This window comes from Sorex araneus, chromosome 4 (assembly GCF_027595985.1).
Source record: "Sorex araneus isolate mSorAra2 chromosome 4, mSorAra2.pri, whole genome shotgun sequence".
NCBI classification, from domain to species: Eukaryota; Metazoa; Chordata; class Mammalia; order Eulipotyphla; family Soricidae; genus Sorex; species Sorex araneus.
Window position 1 is genome coordinate 8,676,351 of NC_073305.1, and position 23,146 is coordinate 8,699,496.

At 48.5% G+C, this 23,146-nt stretch overlaps 2 protein-coding genes across 5 annotated transcripts in view; one reads left to right on the forward strand and one right to left on the reverse strand.

The window, feature by feature from the left end:
* MBD4 (methyl-CpG binding domain 4, DNA glycosylase) overlaps positions 1 to 14,460 on the reverse strand; it is a 22,027-nt gene extending 7,567 nt beyond the window's left edge. For both annotated transcript variants that reach the window (XM_055136922.1, XM_055136923.1), the window contains exons 1-5: positions 14,204 to 14,460; positions 12,280 to 12,486; positions 10,140 to 10,990; positions 1,438 to 1,512; positions 1,031 to 1,165 (exon numbers count right to left, since the gene is read on the reverse strand). In XM_055136922.1, coding sequence (XP_054992897.1) covers positions 1,031 to 1,165; positions 1,438 to 1,512; positions 10,140 to 10,990; positions 12,280 to 12,486; positions 14,204 to 14,295 — 1,360 coding nt within the window. In that variant the 5' untranslated portion in view covers positions 14,296 to 14,460. The remainder of the gene's footprint in view (positions 1 to 1,030; positions 1,166 to 1,437; positions 1,513 to 10,139; positions 10,991 to 12,279; positions 12,487 to 14,203) is intronic.
* A 181-nt stretch (positions 14,461 to 14,641) lies between these two features.
* Positions 14,642 to 23,146, forward strand: part of IFT122 (intraflagellar transport 122) — a 66,684-nt gene continuing 58,179 nt past the window's right edge. For all 3 annotated transcript variants that reach the window (XM_004613182.3, XM_055136092.1, XM_055136093.1), the window contains exon 1: positions 14,642 to 14,794. In XM_004613182.3, the coding sequence (XP_004613239.2) occupies positions 14,754 to 14,794 (41 nt within the window). In that variant the 5' untranslated portion in view covers positions 14,642 to 14,753. The remainder of the gene's footprint in view (positions 14,795 to 23,146) is intronic.

The window sequence follows — 23,146 nt, forward strand, 5'->3', positions numbered from 1 at the left end:
GAGTAAGCCCTGAGCCCAGTTGGGTGTGGCCCCCTAGACCCAAACCAAAATCCCAACACCATTTATCTACTTGGCTAGCACTGTAGCACTGTCATCCCGTTGTTCATCGATTTGCTCGAACGGGCACCAGTAACGTCTCCATTGTGAGACTTGTTACTGTTTTTGGCATATCGAACATGCCATGGGGAGCTTGCCAGGCTCTGCCATGCGGGCGGGATACTCTCAGTAGCTTGCCGGGCTCTCCAAGAGGGACGGAGGAATAGAACCCGGGTCGAACCCAGGTCAGTCTCATGCAAGGCAAACGCCCTACCTGCTGTGCCCTTGCTCTAGTTGTCATTTTGCACTTAACAAATACGCACTTCATAGTTATAGAGTCAGACCCAGGAATCAAATCTGGGTCGGCAGCATGCAAGGCAAATGCCCTACCTGCTGTGCTATGGCTCCAGTCCATCTACTTGGGTAACAGTTCCAAGACATGTGGACATCTGGCCCTGCAGGATCCTCAGCTTTAAACAGTCCCATAACCAGCCCACAGAACACAGATGTCAACCCCTTTCGAGAAAGCAGTGCATGGAGAAAAACGCTTCAGTACAGAGTGTGGGAGAAATGTCCAGGGAACTGATTCCCTAGCCTGGAGGTAGGGAGTAAGGGCAAGTCGGCTCGGAGCGCTAGAGAGCCTGTGGCTGTCATCTCAGCTGGCTTTCTCCCCTTGGTGAAGCGTCTGAGGGCTGAGGAGAGGCCTGCCGCGGCCCGAGAGGTACTCCGGGCCTCCTCCTCAGCCCCGTGCTTCCTTCTCATCGCGCCGTCTCTCCCAAGACGAAGAAGGGGGCTGGAGCGATAGCACAGTGGGTAGGGCGTTTGCCTTGCACGCGGCCAACCCGGGTTCGAACTCCAGCATCCCATATGGTCCCCCGAGCACCGCCAGGAGTGACTCCTGAGTGCATGAGCCAGGAGTAACCCCTGTGCATTGCCGGGTGTGACCCCCCAAAAAAAAAAAACCCCAAGACGAAGAAGGAGATTGTCCACACACCTGCGGTCCGATTCAGAAATATAGTTGCGATGAGGAGCTTCCACGGGTCGTGAAAAAGCGTTTCTTGGACAAGGTTGAAAGGTGACCGAGGAGGCGTCCACTTCTTAAAAGCTTTGCGTCGAGGGGGGCTAGGGGCTAAACAAACACACGCGTCAGCGCTCAACCCAACACCAGGAACAGATTTCAAATTGAGCTTTTTGTTTTGTTTTTTGGGCCACACCTGGCGAAGCTCAGGGGTTACTCCCGGCTCTGTGCTCAGGAATTACTCATTACTCCTGGCGAGGCTCGGGGGACCATATGGGATGCTAGGGAGCGAATCCAGGTGAGCAGCGTGCCAGGCAAGCGCCCTCCCCGCTGACTATCGCCCCAACCCCTCAAACCAGACTTTCTGGTTGGGAAAGGAATACCTTCTTTTATATATTTGCTGGAGAAATACAGGCTTGTTTTCCTTCTTTCTATTTGTGTCCGGGGCGCGATGGTCTCTGGAAATGAAAGAGTGAATACCGCTTAGAGAGTCGAGGTTCTGTCCAGAGGTTCCCAAACTTCTATGACTATTGCTCCTGTTCAGAGACAAAATCAGTTCTCCTCGAGAAGTCCGACCTTCTTTAAGCACTAATGGCTCCTGAGGCTAGGGGCCTCCCTGCAATCATCCCAGTAGCCCTGGGGTGGGGGAATTTCACTCACTTTGGGAAACACTGGTGTAGCTGAAAGAAATATTTAGGGGTGCATGTAATAACCACAATACATTACTATTATGAGTAGTATATAATATATAGACATAAAGCATTCATATATGCCAAAATTATAATATGTAAATATTACTATATAAAGCATTCATATATGCCATGTTGCAACAATTAATATATATTATATATATATATATTTTTTTGCTTTTTGGGTCACACCCAGCGATGCTCAGGGGTTACTCCTGGCTTTGCTCTCAGGAATTACTCCTGGCGGTGCTTGGGGGACCCTATGGGATGCCGGGGATCGAACCCAGGTCGGCCGCGTGCAAGGCAAACGCCATACCCGCTGTGCTATGGCTCCGGCCCCTATTATATATATATATTTCTATACTCATATTTTTTTCAGTGTCAGGGATCAAATCCAAGCCTAATGTAGGCAAGACATGCGCTTTACCATTGAGTCACATCAACCAATTTAATCCCATGAACAACCTCTGAAGATACTTTGTTGCCTCCACTCTATGGGTAAAGGTACAGAGACATCAGCAACTTGCCCAGTATCACACAGTAAGTGTCTGAGTTGAAATTCAAATGCAGGTTACCTGAGACCTGCCTTTTACCACTACACTCGTGTTTTATTTTTCCCTTAGTTTAAAATTTTTCATTGAGATTCCATACTTTACAATGCCATTAATAATGGCTTCTCATACACATAATTCCACCACCACATCCCTCACCACTACACTCGTTCTTTTTTTTTTTTTTTTTTTTTTTGCTTTTTGGGTCACACCCAGCGATGCTCAGGGGTTACTCCTGGCTTTGCACTCAGCAATTACTCCTGGTGGTGCTTGGGGGACCATATGGGATGCCGGGGATCGAACCCAGGTCGGCTGAGTGCAAGGCAAACGCCCTACCCGCTGTGCTATCGCTCCAGCCCCTACACTCGTTCTGAAGGATGCAGTTAGTGCCACAGAACTGAGAAACTGGAAAGACTATGAACAGTAAACTATTTATTTTGGGGACTGTTCTGGGCCTCACCCAGCTCTGCTCTGGGTTGACTCCTGGCTCTGTGCTCAGGGCTCACTTCTGGCGGGGCTCAGGGGACCGTATGTGGTATAGGGGATTGAACCTAGTTTGGCCACATGAAAGGCAAGTGTCCTACCTGCTGTACTATTGCTCTAACCCCACTAGATACTATTTCAAATGAAGATGTATCTGTACAATACAATCATGGAGTATTTGGGGGGGGGGTATTTGTTTGGGGGCCTTACATGGCAGTGCCCGGGGCAGGGGTGGAAGGGAATTAAGCTGTGCCAGGGAAAACCGTGTGGCAACAGGGATTACCTCACAAGCCATTAAAATGTACTGGAGCAATGGGGGGAGGAGGGGGTGGAGGTGGGGTGGCAGGAGGGATAAGGGGGATGTTGGTGGTGGGACATATACACTGGTGAAGGATTGGGTTTTGGAACATTGTATAACTAAAACCCAATAAGGAATGTTTTGTTTGTTTGTTTGTTTGTTTTGATTTTTTTTAAGGGCGAGCGGTTTTCCAGCTCGGTTTCACCACCCTAGCAGCCCCGCGGCAGGCGCGTCCCGCGCCTTCCCAACTCGCGCCCCCTGCCCGTTGCAATCCCCCCTCCCAGAAACAAAGCCGAAGGGTCTTTGCTCTCGGGTAGCAACGGGATTTCACGTTCCTTTCTTCCTCTCTTTGTGTTTTTTTTTTCTTTTTTTCTTTTCGGGCTTACATTGGCGGAGTCCATGACTCGGGAACGGGGGAGGGGAAGAATATCGATCCTAGCCTTGCAAAATCCAGCCCTTCCCGGACCCACACCCTTTCCCGATGTCAGGATGAATTGCTTGGCGGACTTTTCCCAACTCGCAGCTCCCCCGGAGGAGGGAAGGCTCCCAAACTCCGGCCTGATGCAGGGAGGGCGCAGGAAGTGCGCCTCTTAGCCCTGCTGGGTGAAAGCCGCACCGCCGGTTTCCTGGCAGCTACCAGGAATGTTTTGTAACTATAACTCACGGTGCTTCAATTGAAACAAAAAAAAATTAAAAGGAAATGTACTGAAGACTATATCATGAAGATATTCCCATGTCACTAACTTTTTTTTTGGTCTTTTTAATTCCATGCCAGAGATCAAACCCAGGGCCTCACACATATAAGGCAAGTGCTCTACCACTAAGTGACATCCTCACCAGTGTCACTGACTTTGAACTGGAAAGAGCAAAAGTTCACATCTGGGGGCTGGAGTAATAGCACAGCGGGTAGGGCGTTTGCCTTGCACGCAGCGGACCCCAGTTCGATTCCCAGCACCCCATATGGTCCCCCGAGCAAGGCCAGGGTTAATTCCTGAGTGCAGAGCCAGGAGTGACCCCGGAGCATTGCTGGGTGTGACCCAAAAGGCAAAAAAAAAAAAAAAAAAAAGTTCACATCTGAAAAATAAAATGTAACACACATTATATAAGAATGTTCTAAGGGTTACATTGATACTGACTTTCAAGCAGAGGATTATGGGGTGGGGAAAGGAAAAAAGTTCACATCTGATCCCAAGTTCAGAGTAGAAAACAATACAACGACTATATTGAAATCAACGATCTAAAGGTTGTTGAGTGGTCAATTTTCTTAAAGTACCTGCACTGTAGCACTGTCGTCCGGTTGTTCATGGATTTGCTCAAGGGGGCACCAGTAACATCTCCATTGTGAGACTTGTTATTGTTTTTGGCATATAGAATACGCTACAGGTAGCTTGCCAGGCTCTGCCGTGTGGGCGGGATACTCTCAGGAGCTTGCTGGGCTCTCTGAGAGGGACGGAGGAATTGAACCCAGGTCGAACCCAGGTCAGCCGCATGCAAGACAAACGTCCTATCTGCTGTGCTCTTGCTCCAGTTGCCATTTTGCACTTAATAAATACACACTTTGGGGCTGGAGTGATAGCACAGCGGGGAGGGCGTTTGCCTTGCACACGGCCAACCTAGGTTCGAATCTCAGCATCCCATATGGTCCCCTGAGCACCGCCAGGAGTAATTCCTGAGGGCAGAGCCAGGAGTAACCCTTGTGCATCGCCAGGTGTGACCCAAAAAGCAAAATAAAATAAAATAAAATAAAATGATAAATAAATAAATAAATAAATACGCACTTCATAGTTATAGAGTCAGACCCAAACTAAATCTCCAAATAAGTGCAGTTCAAGATCAAAGCTCTCATCTCATAAATCTCTTTTCTCCTTAGCACTGTCCAGGAGAGTAGACCTCACATAGAACCTGCACACAGCCAGAGCCCCGTACAAGCAGCACTGTCACTGTCACTGTCGTCCCGTTGTTCATCAGTTTGCTCGAGGGGCCGAGTGATCTAAGGCGCCAGACTCAAGCTCCGCTTCCTCCGTACAAGCACTGATGAAATAACTGCAGAAGAATGGCTCTTCCGTAATAAGTTTGTTCAGTACAGCCCAAACTCAGGTCTAATGCATCTTTTTTCTTTTTCTTTTTAAATGAATCACCGTGAGGTAGTTACATACTTACAAGCTTTTGTGCTTACGTTTAAGTCATGCCTTTCTCTCTCTCTCTCTCTCTCTCTCTCTCTCTCTCTTTGCTTTTTGGGTCACACCTGTGGATGCACTGGGGTTACTCCTCGCTCTGCACTCAGGAATTACTCCTGGCGGTGCTCAGGGGACCATATGGGATGCTGGGAATCGAAGCTGGGTTGGCCGTGTGCAAGGCAAACACCCTCCCTGCTGTGCTATTGCTCCAGCCCCATGCATCATTTTTTTTTTTTTCCTTTTTGGGTCACACCCAGTGATGCACAGGGGTTACTCCTGGCTCTGTACTCAAGGAATTACTCCTGGCAGTGCTCAGGGGACCATATGGGATGCTGGGAATTGAACCTGGGTTGGCCGTGTGCAAGGCAAACGCCCTCCCCGCTGTGCTATCGCTCCAGCCCCATGCATCTCTTTCTTAATCTGAATCCTAGGGCAGAGTGTGAGCACCCCAGGCTGGAGCACAGGCTGTGCATGAAGAAGGCCCAGCCACAGTCCCAGTCACTGCACGACCCACCTTCAGCACTGCCGAAAGCAACCCCTAAGGCTCTGCAGAATTTGGTCCCAAAGGTAGTTAAGAAATTTAAAATTCTGAGGGGCTGGAGAGATAGCACAGCGGGGAGGGCGTTTGCCTTGCACGCGGCCGACCCGGGTTCAAATCCCAGCATCCCATATGGTCCCCTGAGCATGGCCAGGGGTAATTCCTGAGTGCAAAGCCAGGAGTAACCCCTGTGCATCGCCAGGTGTGACCCAAAAAGCAAAAAAATAAATAAATAAATAAATAAAAAGAAATTTAAAATTCTGAATTTCAGTATCAAAGGGACTGGGGAGATAGTGCAGGGGTAAGGTGCTTGCCTTGCATGCAGCTGTCCCAGATCCCCTGAGGACTGCCAGGATTGATCCCCGAGCACTGAGCCAGGAGTTAAGTCCACACTTTAAAGTGTGGCCTAACAACAAACAAAAAATTCAGCATCATTTTTCTAAACGCAGACACCTACATTCCAGAACATCACAGAATACTTCTTTTTTGGCAAATACTATAGTTAGATGAGAAAAGTAATTAAGATCTATGTCTGAACTCTCAGTTCTATCCTGGCACACAGTAAGTTGTTTATAAATTATGTATTGAAAAACTCATCTATTAATAAACACAATTCCCACAATAATATTTATATCCAAAATTCCTTTTCTTTTGTAGGGTTTGAAAGTTCCTATATTTTCCAAATTCTCTGCAGTGATCACTTTTTTTTTTCTTTTTGGGTCACACCTGGCGATGCACAGGGGTTACTCCTGGCTCTGCACTCAGGAATTACCACTGGTGGTGCTCAGGGGACCATATGGGATGCTGGGATTCGAACCCAAGTTGGCCGAGTGCAAGGCAAACGCCCTCCTCGCTGTGCTACCGCTCCAGCCCCTCTGCAGTGATCACTTATAAAATTATCAATAAATACATAATTTTAAAAGAAGAGGGTGGTGGTGGAGATTGGGGGGTTTGGTAAAAACAAAACAGAACCTGAAGCAAAACCTAAGAATTGGAACTTGGGACCCCTGAAACAGCCTCCTACTGGGAAGTTGTTGATTTATCAAAAGACCCTTTGATCAGATGCTCAAGCTTCTGGAAGTTCTACAAACACAGACCTCCTTTTTTTTTTTTTTTTTGCTTTTTGGGTCACACCTGGCGATGCTCAGGGGCTACTCCTGGCTTTGCACTCAGGAATCACTCCTGGCGGTGCTCAGGGGACCATATGGGATGCTGGGAATCGAACCCGGGTCTGCCGCGTGCAAGGCAAACGCCCTACCTGCTGTGCTATCTCTCCAGCCCCTTTTTTTCTTTTTTTTTTTACTTTTTGGGTCAACCCAGTGATGCTCAGGGGTTACTCCTGGCTCTGCACTCAGGAATTACTCCTGGCGGTGCTTGGGGGGGACCATATGGGATGCCGAGGATCGAACCTGTCCGCTGCATGCAAGGCAAACACCCTACCCGCACAGACCTCCTTTGCCAAGGCCTCTAAACGGGAATGGCAGTTAGTGATACATTGTATTCACACAGCCGGAAGTATCTCCCTCCCTTCTCATTTGCTTAGGGGACCCAGGGTCCCAGGCTTGCAGAGCACGTGGGCCCACTGGGCTGCAACACCCCTCCTTGCTTTATAAAATTTACTTTCCTCTTTTCATTTGAACCACACCTGGCGCTGGGCCACTCCTGCTGATGCCCAGGGGACCCTGCAGAGCACACGGTCCAGCCTTTGAGCGCCTCTCCGGCCCTTCAGTGTTCTTCTCGGGAAGGCAGGACTAGCGAAGGTCACCATTTCCATTCTACAGAGGGAGAAACTACGGCTTAGCACTAAGCAACCCTCCCAAAAGGACAGCAGGACTGGGGCCGGGGAGACAGTACACCGGGCAGGAAGCTTGTTTTGCACAAGGTTGATCTGGGTTCAATCCGTGGCACCACACAGGGTCCCCCAAGCCCCACCAGAAATGAATCCCTGATCCTGGAGGGCAGAGCCGGGAGTAAGCCCTGAGCACTACCCGGGATGGCCTCCCCTAACCAAAATTAAAAAAATGAAAAGTGGCGAGAACAAAGCAAACTGTTTTCATGAGCTACTTGATCATTTTCCTGTAGGTTCCTCCACACAATTATTATTAGTAGACAAGGCTCGGTTTACTTGGCAATTCTAATTGTGCAGTGGACGTCTCCTCTATTCCACGGGACATCTATCAACCTGACAGACTTCATCTGAGAACTAGACTATTTTATGTATAAGAATGGGATCCTTCCATTGCAGTTGCAAAAGGATGTCTTTAATATTTAATTTGCCTATTATCCTAGCCACAAATCTACATAAGCTCCAAATTTTAAGTAGCTCAAAGTCTTAAAAGGGCACACTTGAAAAAAAAATTTTTTTTTTTCAGGCTGGGGTGCAGGGGTGCATATCTGGCAACGCTCAGGGCTTTCTCCTGGCTGTGCACTCAGGAATTAATCCTGGCAGTGCTTGGGGACCACATGGGATCCCGGATATTGAACCCGCGTCAGCAGCAAGTAATGCAAGCACTCTATCTGCTGTACTATCGCTCAGGTCCCTGAAAAACTCTTAGCTGCTCCCAGGCACCTGTGGCCATCTTCTGCTAAAGGGAAAGAAATTCCAGGCACAGCAAAGACATCAAATCATGCGTGCAACTGAGAGTAAGAATCGAGTCTGGGCTGGGGCTGGAGCGATAGCACAGGGCATAGGGCGTTTGCCTTGCATGCGGCCAACCCAGGTTCGATTCCCAGCATCCCATATATGGTCCCCTGAGCACCGCCAGGGGTAATTCCTGAGTGCAGAGCCAGGAGTGACCCCTGTGTGTCTCCGGGTGTGACCCAAAAAGCAAAAAAAAAAAAAAAAAAAGAATCGAGTCTGGGGGCCGGAGAGACAGTACAATGGGTAGGGCATTTGCCTTGCACACAGCGAACCTGGGTTTGACCCCCGGCATCCCATATGGTCCCTGAGCACTGCCAGGACTGATTCCTGAGTGCAGAGCCAGTAATAACCCCTGAGCATTGCCAGGTGTGGGCCCTCCCCATTAAAAAAGGAAAAGAATCAAGTCTAACCCATACTCTCCACTGATTGGTCCGGGCTGTCTCCCCACAGAACTTAAGTAAAACGACTTTTCTTCTTTAAAGGAGTTATTCATTATACTATAATGGCATAATGAATAACTAATACAGAGCTGCTCAAAAGGCCTCCTTTTTATCTCTTATTCACCAAGGTATTATAAAAGCAAAACTGCTAAGCTATGAACTCTGTATTAAGAGCAAAATTGCAAATAATAGATGAACTATGTGATTACAGTTCTGCATTATTTAGTGCCCTGAAGCACTGTAGAGCATATTGCATTATGATAGCGAATGACTCTGATGGATACAAAAATACACCAGAAGTCACAGGCTGAGTGTGAAAGACACCATTATTTGAAGAGGGGGGGAGGGGGGAGCCACACCCGACAGTGCTCAGGGACCACTCCAGGTGGCTTGGGGACCCTCTGGGGTCCCAGGGATCACACCCGGGTCGGCTTCAGCCCCAGGAGACACCAACTTTGATCCATGTACCGGGTTAAATTAGGAGCCTTCCCCACACCTTCTCACACATCACGCCTTTCCATGTCCCAATGTCTTAACTGGTGGAAAGAAGCCGGCGAGGAGGAACGCACTGTTGGGGACAGCCCCGCCGCTGCACCAGGGGAATGGTGGCGGCTGTAAATGGCATGGCTCAATGTGGGAATTAAGGCGGTGACAAGTGGGTCCCTCTCTGCCACAGGAAAGGGGCTGGAGGTCACGGAGGATCATCAGCTGAATCCCTATTCCTTTTTTGTTAAATAAAGGGGCTGGAGTGATAGCACAGTGGGTAGGGCATTTGCCTTGCATGCAGCCGACCCGGGTTTGATTCCTCTGTCCCTCTCGGAGAGCCCGGCAAGCTACCGAGAGTATCCTGCCCGCACGGCGGAGCCTGGCAAGCTACCTGTGGTGTATTCAATATGCCAAAAACAGTAACAAGTTTCGCAATGGAGATGTTACTGGTGCCCACTCGATGAGCAAATCGATGAACAATGGGATGACAGTGCTACTACGGTGCCTTTTTTGTTCTTGTTGTTTGGTTTTGGGCCACCCCCTGCAGTACTCAGGGCTTACTCCTGGCTCTGCACTCATGGATCACTCCTGGTGGGCTTAGGGGACCCTATGGGGTGTTGGGTATTGAGCCCATATGCAAGGCTAACACCTTGCCCGCTGTACTATTGCTCCCGCCCCGGCCCTATTCTTTCTATCCTCACATCGTGATGGGGTACAGGCACATAATTCTTCTCCGCCAGTCTGAACTCCACACCACCTGTTTACTTTCACACATGGAGTACCTGGGAGTGTTTTCATGGGCGACTCTGTCTCGGTTGGTGAGCAGCCGTTGTCCATTTCAAAGTCACGGTTGAAACCGTCCACATGCAAATGCTCCTTCCTTCCCTCAGCTTCTACTTCTGCTCTTCCTTTCGAGTCTAAAACGGTCTCCTCACACTTCTCAGTGCCTTCTGCTTCTTTGGCTGCACCTAAATTGTTTATAACGCCAGATGTTATTTGCCCGGCTTGACAATTTGCTCCTGCACCCTGCAAGGTTGCTTTCTTAAGTCTCTGTCCTGCGCTGGTCACTGAGAGCGCCGGCTTGTGGGCTGGGGCATCAGAAACGCAGGAAGTTTTATCCGGTTGACTGTCGCGGCCAACAGGACCGCTCTGAGCCTCGGCTTCACTCTCTCCAGATGCTCTTTCTCCGTTACTCTGAACAGAATCTGGAAGACTCTTCCTGCACCGCATTTTCGTTTTCTTGATTTCAACTGCGTTGCAAACAGTCTTCTTTCTTTTCGCCTTCTGAACCTTCCTGGAGACCGCCCCAGGTCCATCCTCCTTTTCTCTTGAGAGCAAAGGAGTGGCAGTACAGGGGGGCAGTTCTTTGCTCTCCTGCAATTCCAAACCACCACTTGGCTGAGCAGACTCATCTTTTTTCCTGCGGCTTCGTGTTCTGAGGCTCCAGGTTGAATTGACCCTTTGGTCTGCCAGCTGGGGCGTGAGAACTTCCTGGCAATCTTCACCTCTGGGCTGGCGGCTCCTTTTGGCAAGGACGGTAAAATCAAAATCTTCTGGTTTAAGAGAGGTCTCCTCCGTTTTGAGAAGATAATTAGTAAGGGATCGTTTGGATCTGAACTTCAGTCCCTGTGGGCTAGAAAAGGATGTTAAAGAGAACTTATTGCTAGGAGAGTGACTTTCTTTCTTTTTTGCTTTTTGGGTCGCTCAAGAACTACCCCTGGAGGTGCTCTGGGGACCATATGGAATGCTGGGAACTGAACCCGGGTCGGCTGCATGCAAGGCAAACGCCCTACCCGCTGTGCTATCGTTCCAGCCCCGAGAGTGACTTTTTAAAAAGAATCACCACATTTCGGATGGTGAGCTAACACCTGCTACATGCTGCCATGGTCATTGCCATTTAAAATAAAATTCATGATAAAATAGTCATTTAAAAATAGAGTCCGCTCTGACACTATAGAATACTTGTTCAAATATAACCTAAGTGCAACCCCGGTATTGACCATTCTCAGTCACAGGCAAGGACGCACTCACCCACTCACCCTCAAGTCACTTACTATAACTAATGAGTGACAATGAAGTGACATAAAATCAATGACTCCATTATGATTTTATGGTAAAAACAGAAAAAAAGATCAAAATGCTTCTACTTTCCAGCTATCCTACTATCCTACCCCCTTTTTCTTGTGAAACAAGATGGTTTTTATTTAACAAAACTTGCCTAGAGAGATGTGTGGAGCGAGGAAGAGAGGGAATTCATGTTCAAGAGAGAACACGGCTGGGCCGGAAAAGTAGCACAGTGGGTAGGGCTCTTGCCTTGCACACGGCCGGCCAGGTTTGATCCCTGGCATCCCACAGGGTCCCCTGAGCCTATCAGGAGGGATCCCTGAGTGCAGAACCAGGAGTAAGCCTTGAGTGCCACTGGGTATGGCCCAAAACTGCTGACAGAGAGAGGGGGGGAAGAGAGAGAAAGAGAGAGACAGACAGATAGAGAGAAGGGGAGGGAGGGAAGGAAAGGAGAAAGGAGGAAGGGAGGGAGGAAGGGAGGGAGGGAGAGAGAGAGAAAAAAAAAGAGGGAGAGGGAGAGACAGAGACAGAGGAAGAGAGAGAAAGAGGGGGAGAGAAGGAGAGAGAAAGAGAGAGAGGGAGAGGGAGAAGGAGGGGGGAGAGGGAGAGAGGGAGAGAGAGAGGGAGAGAGAGAGGGAGAGGGAGAGGGAGAGAGAGGAGGAGAGAGAGGGAGAGGGAGAGGGATAGAGAGAGGGAGAGGGAGAGGGAGAGAGAAAAGCAAGCAAGCAAGGAGACGCAGACGAGCATCGAGAGGTGAGTTCAGGGAGAAGCAAGCGCCGACAGGCTCTGGGAGAAGTCCTCCTACGTTTTAGACAGAAACCATTTGGCTCTATCCCCTTTACTGTCCTGCCCGCTCACCTGATGAAATATACTTCGTATTGTCCTGCTGTCTTCCCAGATAACCTCTGCTTCACCACCCTTTCCCACCCACACGGGGCAGGCTTAGGGTGCTCTGTTCCGGCAGTTCCGCCCAGCGGGCCAGCAGCGGGAGCGACAGGGGCCTGCTGCAGGGGGCCACACTCGCCTGCTTCTCTGCCTTCTGATCCCACAGCGGCATCTTCCTCACTGCAAGCACAAATGACAAGAGATTCGTTCATTTCAAGTTTCTTTCTGTAAATGAGCTTACTTGGGGGGAGGGGGTCCCTGGGACCTGGGTGGAGGGAAGCAGGAACCCTTGGTGGTATGGGACCAATATATATACATGAAGTGTCACGGACAGTGTTGTGCATCATGGGACTGTCATTAAAAATAGTAAAGAGAGAGATGAAAAGAAAACCAAAATAAATAAAATTGAACATTTTTCTTTGTTTATTCCATTTCCGTCTAGACAGAGCAGGAAAGGCTTAGTCTATTCCAAAGGGGAGAAGATCAGTGTGACTCGGGGCTGGAGCAACAGCACAGCAGGCAGGGCATCTGCCTTGCACACGGCCAACCTGGGTTCGATTCCCAGTATCCCATATGGTCCTCTGAGCACTGCCAGGAGTAATTCCTGAGGGCATGAGCCAGGAGTAACCCTGGTGCATTGCCGGGTGTGACCCAAAAAAGAAAAAAAAAAAAGATCAGTGTGGACTCATCTTGTGGGCCCTACTTATATAGTAATAGCATTTATTCAAAAAATCATGTTTTTTTGAGATTTTGCTTCTGGCTTTCTAAAAATTTCCTTTCCCCAAAAAGGGCTGGGATCTTGGCACAATGAAAAGCTCAAGATATCTGCAACATTCATTGTCTGTTAATCACTGCACGGGAATATGTTAAAGATTTTTGTTAATACTGTGCATCTGTTCAAGATCAGGAACTAGCCAACAGTTTAGTCTAAAGCCTGGGATCAACAGAACTTAAAGGAATCAGTGAAACAACCTCTTCCTCCTCAAATAAAGGGTAAAAACTTTCTATGGAAGTGCCCTGATCTTCAGGATAACCATGCAAGGTAGCAGGTGAGAAAGGTGTATCGTCATTTAACTGATAAAATTGAGTGAAAGGAAGATTAAGGTATTTGCAGTCAGATTTCTCCCCACTGATCTAACACTGAAAAACCTCATGAGCATAGTTTAACTACTCGTCAAACATTTCAGAAGTTCGCTGGGTCTATAGAGACGCCTGATCCATTTCTTTGGGGTTTTGCTTCTTTACGAACGCTAAGCAGTGGCTAGTCACTAGATTTAGAATCAAGGTCTTTTAATTTCAAGGATCTGGGTGGGTCTTAAGAAATCATGTAGCTGACAGTTCTGGAATTAAGGAAAAGGAAACCTGGTTAAAACAGACAAAAAATAAATAGCACAAACGGTGAAGTTCACAGACTAGCTGGCTCTGCTGAGCCGTGTTGTCAAGAGAAAACTAAACTCTCAAAGCCTCATCTTGCCATCTGCTGGGAAAAGAAAAAAGAGGGGGGTATACCTCTTTTAAGGTAGTTCTCTGGATTACAGTTTTTTGGGGAAAGTAAATTATCTTAGTCCCATCTCGCCTAGGTAACACAAGCATTCAACAAATGACATTTCTGGGGCGCCCCTGGCTGCCTAGTTATGGCATCTCTTCTCAGATGATCCTAGGACCTTCCGACGCAAGCAGACTTCTCCTCGCACTCCAGAACCTCGCTGACCCTCCCAGCTGCCTGGCATGCCAGGGAAGGAAGTGGGAGCACCCCAGGGCTGAGCCCCTAGGAAGAAACCTCCCCTATTAACTAACTCTGAGGGCCTCCGGGTCTTTGTCGACAGCGTAAGTCAGAAAGGCTCGCTCCCACTGTACGAGGCAGTAAAACTGAGGCCCGAAGGGGAATATAACTTGCCGGAGGTCACTCGGCTGCTCCGGGGCTCGGCGATCACCGGAGGAGGAGGCAGAGGGGGCAGCATCGCGGTGCCCCACGCTGGGGCTCTCCATCCCGACCGCGCCGGGAAGCGGGCTCCGGCGGCAGCAGAGACCGTGGCGCCCAGACCCTGGAGAGGAGCAAGAGGAGAGAAAAGAAAACGTCCCTCGAGCCCACAACGTTAGGCTGAAACCCAAGTTGCAAGAAGGGACCGTCCTGTTCTCCAGCAGTCCTGACGTCCACCCACCTCGGGGCTCAGCCCGCCTACTCGACAGTTCAGCCAATCAAATGTCCGCTCTGGGAAGACGCCCCGCCCCGCTATCGCGTTTTCGACCAATCGCGCGCGCCTCTCCGTGCGCAGCCTCTCGGCGCTTGGCGCCTCGGCTTTCGCACACGCGCAGTGGGAACGGCCGGGCGCGCGCCCCTCACCGCGCATGTGCGTTGCCCCGGGTAGCGCAGGTAGCCCAAGCGGCGCGGCGAGGGGGCCGGTGCCCGGCCGGGAGGAGGGGCCGGAGGCGTGAGGGGACGCGCCATGAGGGCCGTGTTGACGTGGAGAGATAAAGCCGAGCAGTGGTGAGGAGCGGCGCCGTCGGGGACGAGCGGGGGGCCGTCGCCGGGCGGGATGGCCGCGGGTTGCCAGGGGCAACGGGCCTGCGGCCTGGGCTGGAGCAGCGCTGACCGCTCGCGGCCCGGCCACTCGAATGAGGCGAGACCGTTCGCCTGAGGAAACTGAGGCCCGGGGAGGCGGGCAGAGGGGGCGCTGAGGGGCCTGAGGTAGTGCGCTGAGGTGATCGCCGGCCGTGAGCTCACCCCGGGCGCCTCCACACCCCCTTTCCCGGGGACCTTGTCGGCATCTTCTTCTATTTTCCCTCTCTCGTTTCCTTTCTTCGGTTTCGGGGGCCACCCCCGGCGATGCTGCTGGCTCTGCCCTCAGGGATCCCGCCCGGCGGTGCGCGGGCCCCGGGGGGGGGGGGGGGATCGAACCCGGGTCACCCGGCCAGGTGCGAGGCGAACGCCCCGCCCACTGTGCCATCCTGGACGCGGCCTTCTCTGAGGAGAATCGGCTTGCTCTCGCGCCAGGGTGAAGGTGCCGGAGACGCTGGAAGTACGGCGGGGAGGAAGCAGATGAAGTTACTAAGTTGCAGCCGGGGCGTCCTAGGGAGCGCGGCAGGAAGAGCCGCAGATCTGTTTTCTGCTGGGTTGACCCACACCCAGAGGTGTTCAGGGCTGATACTCCCAGCTCAGTGCTCAGAGGGCACTTCCTGTGGTGGTTGGAGGGTCATGAGTTGGCCCCAGGATCGAACAGGGGTTGGCCTCATGCAAGGCAAGCATCGCTTTAGCCCTCGTACTTCCCCCGTGGTCCTTAGTTTGCTCTCTCTGACAGGTCCTCAGTGGGGGGACGCTGTAGGACGGAGGGAAGTTTGGAACGAAAAGTTGGAATCGGAGCTTGTTGCGTCACTCCCCGCATCAGTCCGGCATTGCTTTCCCTCCTGAATGCCGCACCCCAAGAAACCTGTCACACAGCGATGCACTTTGGGAAATGCTGATTGAGTGCAGACTTCTCTGCCTGGCTTAGATGGTCTCTCCAGTTGTGTTTGTGTTGCTGGGCCAGGACACTTGTTCTAGCTCTTTTTCCGTAATCAATTTTCACACTTATTCTTACCCCTCAAATCTCACATCCCAAATGTCCATTACGGTGGCCATCAAAGATGCTTGCTGTCTCTTTTGTAGTCTGCAGGAGTAATAACTAACAGTATGTGCTGGCACTGGCTGAGAACTTGACCTTTTCTCTCATTGTAACCCCACAACATTCCTAATGACCTTTTTTTTTTTTTTCTTTTTGGGTCACACCTGGCGATGCACAGGGGTTATTCCTGGCTCATGAACTCAGGAATTACTCCTGGCGGTGCTCGGAGGACCATATGGGATGCTGGGAATCGAACCCCGATCGGCTGCGTGCAAGGCAAACGCCCTACCCGCTGTGCTATTGCTCCAGCCTCCCCATAATGACCTCTTTTATATGCAAGGAAATTGAATCACAGAGAGGGTAAATAATTTGCCCTGGTTACACAGTGTATAAGTGGTGGAGCCAGAACTCTCAACCTCTACGTTTTCTCCATGTTACAGAGACTGCATACTCAAATGCCACGTAATGGGGATACAGGAAATGTTTATTTGCATTTTATTTTTTATTTACATAGTTTTTGGGTTTTGGGCTACACCAAGCAGTGTTCCGGACTTACTTCTGACTTTGTGCTCAGGGATTGCTCCTGGCAGTGTCAGGGGACCATATAGGATGCTGGGACTTGAGCCCAGGTCAGTTGGGTACAAGATAAGTGCCCTACCCACTGTACTGTCTCTTCAGCTCTATTTGCATTTTAAACTTTTTTTTTTCTTTTGCTTTTTGGGTCACACCCAGCGATGCACAGGGGTTACTCCTGGTTCTACACTCAGGAATTACTCCTGGCGGTGCTCAGGGGACCATATGGGATGCTGGGATTCGAACCCGGGTCGGCCTCACGCAAGGCAAACGCCCTACCCGCTGTGCTATCGCTCTAGCCCCTCTATTTGCATTTTAAGCACAAGCAATTTTCCTTTCTTTCTTTTTTTTTTTTTTTTTTTTGCTTTTTAGGTCACACCCAGCAATGCACAGGGGTTACTCCTGGCTCTGCACTCAGGAATTACTCCTGGTGGTGCTCGAGGGACCATATGGGATGCTGGGGATAGAACCTGGGTCGGCCACGTGCAAGGCAAATGCCCTCCCCGCTGTGCTATTGCTCCAGCCTGCAATTTTCCATTCTACACAACCGTTTTATCAAACACATTGCTACCAGGGTGTCTTTTACTTATACTTTCCCTCGTGCTCCCTCTGTGAATCCCCAGAGAACTGTCTGTTACCTTGGCTTATTATGTGACACCGAAGTTTGTGCTCATGGCCCTAAGCTTTCTGAGCAAGTGCTTTAAGTCTAGGAGTTATCTTCTGGCCTCCTTTCTTCTACTTTTAAGAGAAATTTAGGCAGAACAGTTGTTGTTGTTTTTTTTTTTCAAACTCTAACTCAAAGTCTTTTAAATCCCCACAGCACAAGGTCCTGACAGAACTGCCAACTGCTTGTTGGTTGTCAGTGTCAGAGTCCCAGAGTGATGAGCCCGGCCAGTTGCAGCGCTCATGTGCTTCCTCTGAGGGGCAGCTGCTGCTCACTTCCTGCCAATTACGCCCGTGTCGAAATTTGGCCTAGCGTGCTGAGATCTTCCTACTTTCACCAGAAGCTAGGAATCTGGATTTTTATGCGAAGTGTCCTAATTTCAGAATGTTGGCACCTAATCTAAAACAACAAAATCAAACACCATGTGGGCCAAACCAAACATTTGCTGGCCAAATACAGCCTGATTAGTAACCAGTTTCTAACCCATGGCATAGAATTTTGCTCATTCCTCTCTTATGCTGCTTAGAATCTGTCTAGTGTCTGAGTTATTTGTGAATCTGTTTATCCTACAGACTTTCAACCCCTTAAAATTCTTATTTATTACTTACTTCCTATTATTCCAGAGCTTAATAAAGTCAGTGGTTGTCATGACCTATATGTTATTCATGAATTAATGAATAAGTGAATGAATGATGAATAAAGATTTTTTATTTTTTGGTTATGGGTATATTGTGTAGGTTTGAAATAGCCTGTTAGAATAGGCCCTGGACTGGAGAGATAGGACTAGAGTTAAGGAATTTGTCTTGCACGTGGCCAAACCAGCTTCAATTCCAGGCACTGCATATTATTCCCCAGGAGCTGCCAGAATCCTGAATCCTGAGCTAGAAGTAAGCCTTGGGCATTATTGGTGAGGTCCAAAAAACAAATTATAAAAGTATATAAATGCAATAAGAACCATAGGAGTTCTCTAAACGTGAGCTGCTTAAACTTTTTTCACTTGTAATTCATTTTCACCTGAGAATTTTGTTTTGTTTTGTTTTGCTTTACATAGGTTAATTCGAGTAGGGCATTCACCTTGCATGCGGCTGACCCGGGTTCAATTTGTCCGTCCCTGTCGGAGAGCCCGGCAAGCTACTGAGAGTATCCCCGCCTGCACGGCAGAGCCTGGCAAGCTACCCGTGGCGTATTCAGTGTGCCAAAAACAGTAACAACAAGTCTCATAATGGAGACGTTACTGGTGCCCGCTCGAGCAAATCGATGAACAACGGGACTACAGTGCTCAGACAGTGCTTTGTTTTGGGACCACAAGCAGGAGTACTCAGGAATTACTCCTGGTGGGGCTCAGGGGACCATATATGTGCTGGGGATTGAACTTAGTGTGGCCACTTGCAAGGCAAATGTCCTAGTTGCTGTACTATTTCCCCTGTCCTTATTGTCACATTTTTTCAGGGTGCTTTCCCAAGTGATTCTACTTAGAGGGCCAAGGGACCACGCCTGTCAATACTACGCTAACTGAGCTGGCAGTTTGATGCTGGGACCCAAGGATATAGTGCTGCTTGGGTTTTGTGTTTCTAGGACCCACCAAGGCCACCCTGGAGGTCCTTGGTGGCCTCCAGGGCCACACCTGGTGATGCTTTGGGGGCCTCCTGGACTAAATTTGGTGTGCTTATGAGGTCATGTGCTAGGTATCGAACTACTGTACTATCTCCTGCCCCTAAAACAAAATTTTAAGATTTTTTTTTTTTTTTTGGTGTGTGTGTCTCCCTTCCCACGCCCCTCCACATTCAGTTCTATAATCTGTTATGGAGTTGCCACCCATAGCTTAACAAGCTAGGCAGCTAGTCTAGACCATCAATCCTGATGGTAAGCTGAAGTTGTCTTCCTTCCTTCCTTCCTTCCTTCCTTCCTTCCTTCCTTCCTTCCTTCCTTCCTTCCTTCCTTCCTTCCTTCCTTCCTTCCTCCCTCCCTCCCTCCCTCCCTCCCTCCCTCCCTCTCTCCCTCCCTTCCTTTCTTCCTTCCTTTTCTCAGGGCTTATTCCTGGCTTTGTGCTCAGGGATAATTCCTAGTAGGGCTCCTAGGGTGCTGGGAATCAATATAGTTGCCAAAAAACAGAACTGATAAGGCATGATGTCCGAAAAATAGTCTTTCACCACTTGAACCTGCCTGTACCCAGTTGCCCTTGCATCCACTCTAATCCTCACCTAGCAGTAGAAAGCTCTTGAGTCCTGCTGTTGTGATCATCTGCTAGTCTGCTTCTTACAAACCTCGGTGTCTCCTAATTCCCACCCATATCAAATTGTGCCTTTAGTTTGGTGGTCCAACTCAGAACCTTCCCCTGAGTCCCAAGACATACTAATATTTAAGTTTATGCTCTGTTCAGTCATTTCTGTTTAGCTAGAAGTTCCATTTTCCTACCCAAAGGTGCTTCCCAATTTGTCTTTTATTCTCTGAACCCTTCCTCATTTTCTCCCTTAAAAGAACCACTCCAGGTTCATTTCAACCACGATTCCTTCTTTGGTGCTTATTTTGGATCTACCGTATTCCAGTTGGGCCAGCAAGTTCCCTAACCTTCCATTTACATGAATATTACTGAGTAACTGCGGTAGGCTAGAGAATGTTTATGTGTATTACCCTATTTAATCATTGCCAACCTGTGAGGTTGAATTTGTGGCCTCATTTACAAATGAAGAAAGCAAGACCTGCCCAAGATTCCAAAGTGAGTCTATGAGGTTTGAAGTTAGAATCAGGGTTGGCTGCATGCAAGTCAAACACCGTACCCACTATACTATCACTCCAGCCCCACATTCTTAAAGATAAACAAGAAGTATTCTTCATAATTTTCAGTAAGTGCCTCATCTCACATAGTCACTTTACTCAGAGCCGTCTGTATTTGGGAAGAGGAATGGACTTTAGGTTGTTTGAATCTCTTATCCTGAAATGACCTCCATGGATGTTAGTGCCCAGTCAAGCCATTATCTCATACTTTTTCCACAACTTGTAATCAGGACAAAGGTAGGCTTTTCAGAAGTTTCCTTTATTTTTGCCACAGGGTTCTTAACAGTAAGTCGAAGCCATTGTCTGGCTTACGTCAGCCTTTGGGGAGGCCTGTCAGGGCCCAGAGATAATATTCCAGCAGAGCAAAATGTAGACTTTTGTTGTTGTTGTTGTTTACCCTGTAATTGAGGGACGAAAGAGTATTTAAGCTGAACTTTTTTCATACCTCTTGGCTGGCAGTCCCCACATCTCTTTCTCCCTGCCTCTGGACACCTAAGGGGACTGTCTCCTTGTAGATGAAGGGTGCTGCCCCTTCTAGAAGCCCCACTCGTCCTGCTTGTTCATTCCCTCTGGCCACCAGCCCAATCATCTGTTGCTCCCCTCCCCGCATCTGGACACCTGAGGGGAAGTGTCCTCTGCAGGTGAGAGGTACAGCCCCCATCCAGAATCCCCACTCAGCCCCATGGCTCCCAATCTTCCATCTTTCCTTCCCGCCTCTGGACACTGACGAGACTAGTCCCCCTGCAGGCCAAAAAGGAAAAGACAATGACATTGAAAGTTGCCCTATAACCCTAACATGGAACTCCAAACTACAAGCCATCAACAATATGTGATTTGCATAGTTGTGGCTGAGAGGGAAGAGAGTAATACTCAACTGAATCACTCAGAGAACTCTCTCAGGAAGGGGTGGTGGGTTATAGAGGTTTACCCCAATGTCGCATATGACACAATAGGAATAGCATCGTTAACACACCGAGCTTAGTAACTGAAAAGAATAGCCTGAAGTCATGACTAGTACTGACCAACTCTATAACTCCTCAGAAAAGGACTTTAGGGGCTAGTGAGATAAGGTAGAACTGGGAGTAAGATGCTTGCCTTGTATGCAGCAGACGTGGGCTGGATCCCCAGCACCCCATGTAGTCTAGTCCCCTGAACCCCACCCAGGAGTGATCCCTGATCACAGATCCAGGACACACTCCAAGCACTTCGGGTTGTGTCCAGAAAAAACACATAACAAATCAGAACAAGGACTTTGAGGATGCCATGCTGAGAATGTTTAGTGAGCTCAAAGAAATGATGGTACAGGAACAAGGAAACAGTTCAGAAATGAGAGAATGACAAGCAGAAGTTACAGAACTAAAGGGTTTGGTAGGTTAAGTAAATTCTTTGGAAGGCCTTAGCAGTAGGGTAAGAGTAGCTGAGGATAAAACTAGTGGTCTATGAGTCAAGATGCAGGAAATCTCTAGTAAACAACTGAAGATGGAAAAAGTCTGAAAATGAATGAACTACACAATAGAGAACTATGGAATGAGCTTAAGAGGAACAATATAAGAGTCACTGGAGTCCCTGAGGTACAGGAAGGGGAATTCCATGAAGAACTATTAGTCAAAAAATGAGAAGTTCCCAGAGCTGATAAGTACATGCATCTAGATTCAGGAGGCCCTATGGACCCCAGCCACAAAAGACCTAGATTAAAAATACTCTGAGACACATCATAATCAAAATGACTATAACTACTGATAGAGATTGGATATTGAAAGCAGCAAGATAAAGGAAGAAAATTACATACAAAGGAGTTTCCTTGAGATTCACAGCAGGTCAAGTGAGATATTACAGGCTAGAAAAAAATGAGATATAATTTAAAAGTTCAATGATATGAGCACCTCGCTAAGAACACTCAGCTAGACTATCATTAAGACTTAAAGACCTATATAAAGCTTCATTGGTAAACAACAGGTCAGGAATTTCATAGCCTCAAAACCAGCCATGTAAGAGTTGCATATGTAAGAAGTGGCTACTTTAACACAGGTCAAACTTCACATATACACAGAACTCCTCATGATGATAGCAACAAGTTCCTTTATCCAGTAATCTCATGCAAAATCAGTGGCCTAAATTAACCAGTCAGGGTTAGTTTGAAAATCTTTATGCCACAAAATTGGAGAACCTAGAAGAAATTGATAGATTTTTAGACTCCTATAACTCCTATAAAATAAAAGCTGAATCAAGAGGAAACAGCACCTGAACAGACCTGGGAATCAATTTAACAAAAGAGGTGGAAGACTTACAAAGAAAATTATGAAACACTGCTGGAGCAATAGCACAGCGGGTAGGGTGTTTGCCTTGCATGCTGCCGACAGGGTTCGATTCCTCTGCCCCTCTTGGAGAACTTGACAAGCTACCGAGAGTATCTCACTTACACCTCACTTTCTCGGGAGACCCTGACAAGCTACAGGTGGCATATTTGATATGCCAAAAATAGTAACAAGTCTCACAATGGAGACATTGTTACTGGTGCCCACAGGAGCAAATCCATGAGCAGCAGAATGACAGTGACAGTGACAGCTAAAAGGAAAAAAAAGAGAACATGAGGAAATAGAAATGCCCATTCCCTGTTCATGGATTGGAAGGATTAAAATTGACAAAATTATCATCTTGCCAGGCATTATACAAATTCACTGCAGTCCCTATAAAAAATGCCCATGACGTTGAAAAAAAATTGACTTTATTTAAACATCGTGATTACAAATACAATCACAACACAAGTTGTTTCAAGTATTCAATATTCAAACATTCAATATTCATCCCACCACCAATGTGCCTTTACCTCTTCCAGTGTCTTTAGTTCCTCACCCACCCCCTAGCTGGCCTGCTCCTTTAGCAGGCATAATTAATTTCCTTTACATTACTTCCTACAACATACATCTTGTAATGGTGTTGCTAAAGTCATGAACTGAAGATTTACTGAGCTGTTCGCTGTGAGTTGGGCCCTCTGTGTTACTGTTTTTCATTCATGGGGCTTCGTGAGCTTCTACACAATTTTCCCATCTACTTTTCTTGCTTCTTCTGGGCTCTCAGCTCTGTGAAGTTTGGAGGTATTGCGCGGTAGATTATGTGGCTGTTCTCTTCAGGAGCTTCAGCTGCAGTTGTCTCTTGCCTGTTGCAGGTCATCCTGAAGCTTGGCCGAGTCTCTGGCAGTGGCAGGACCCAGATGTCAGTGGGTGGA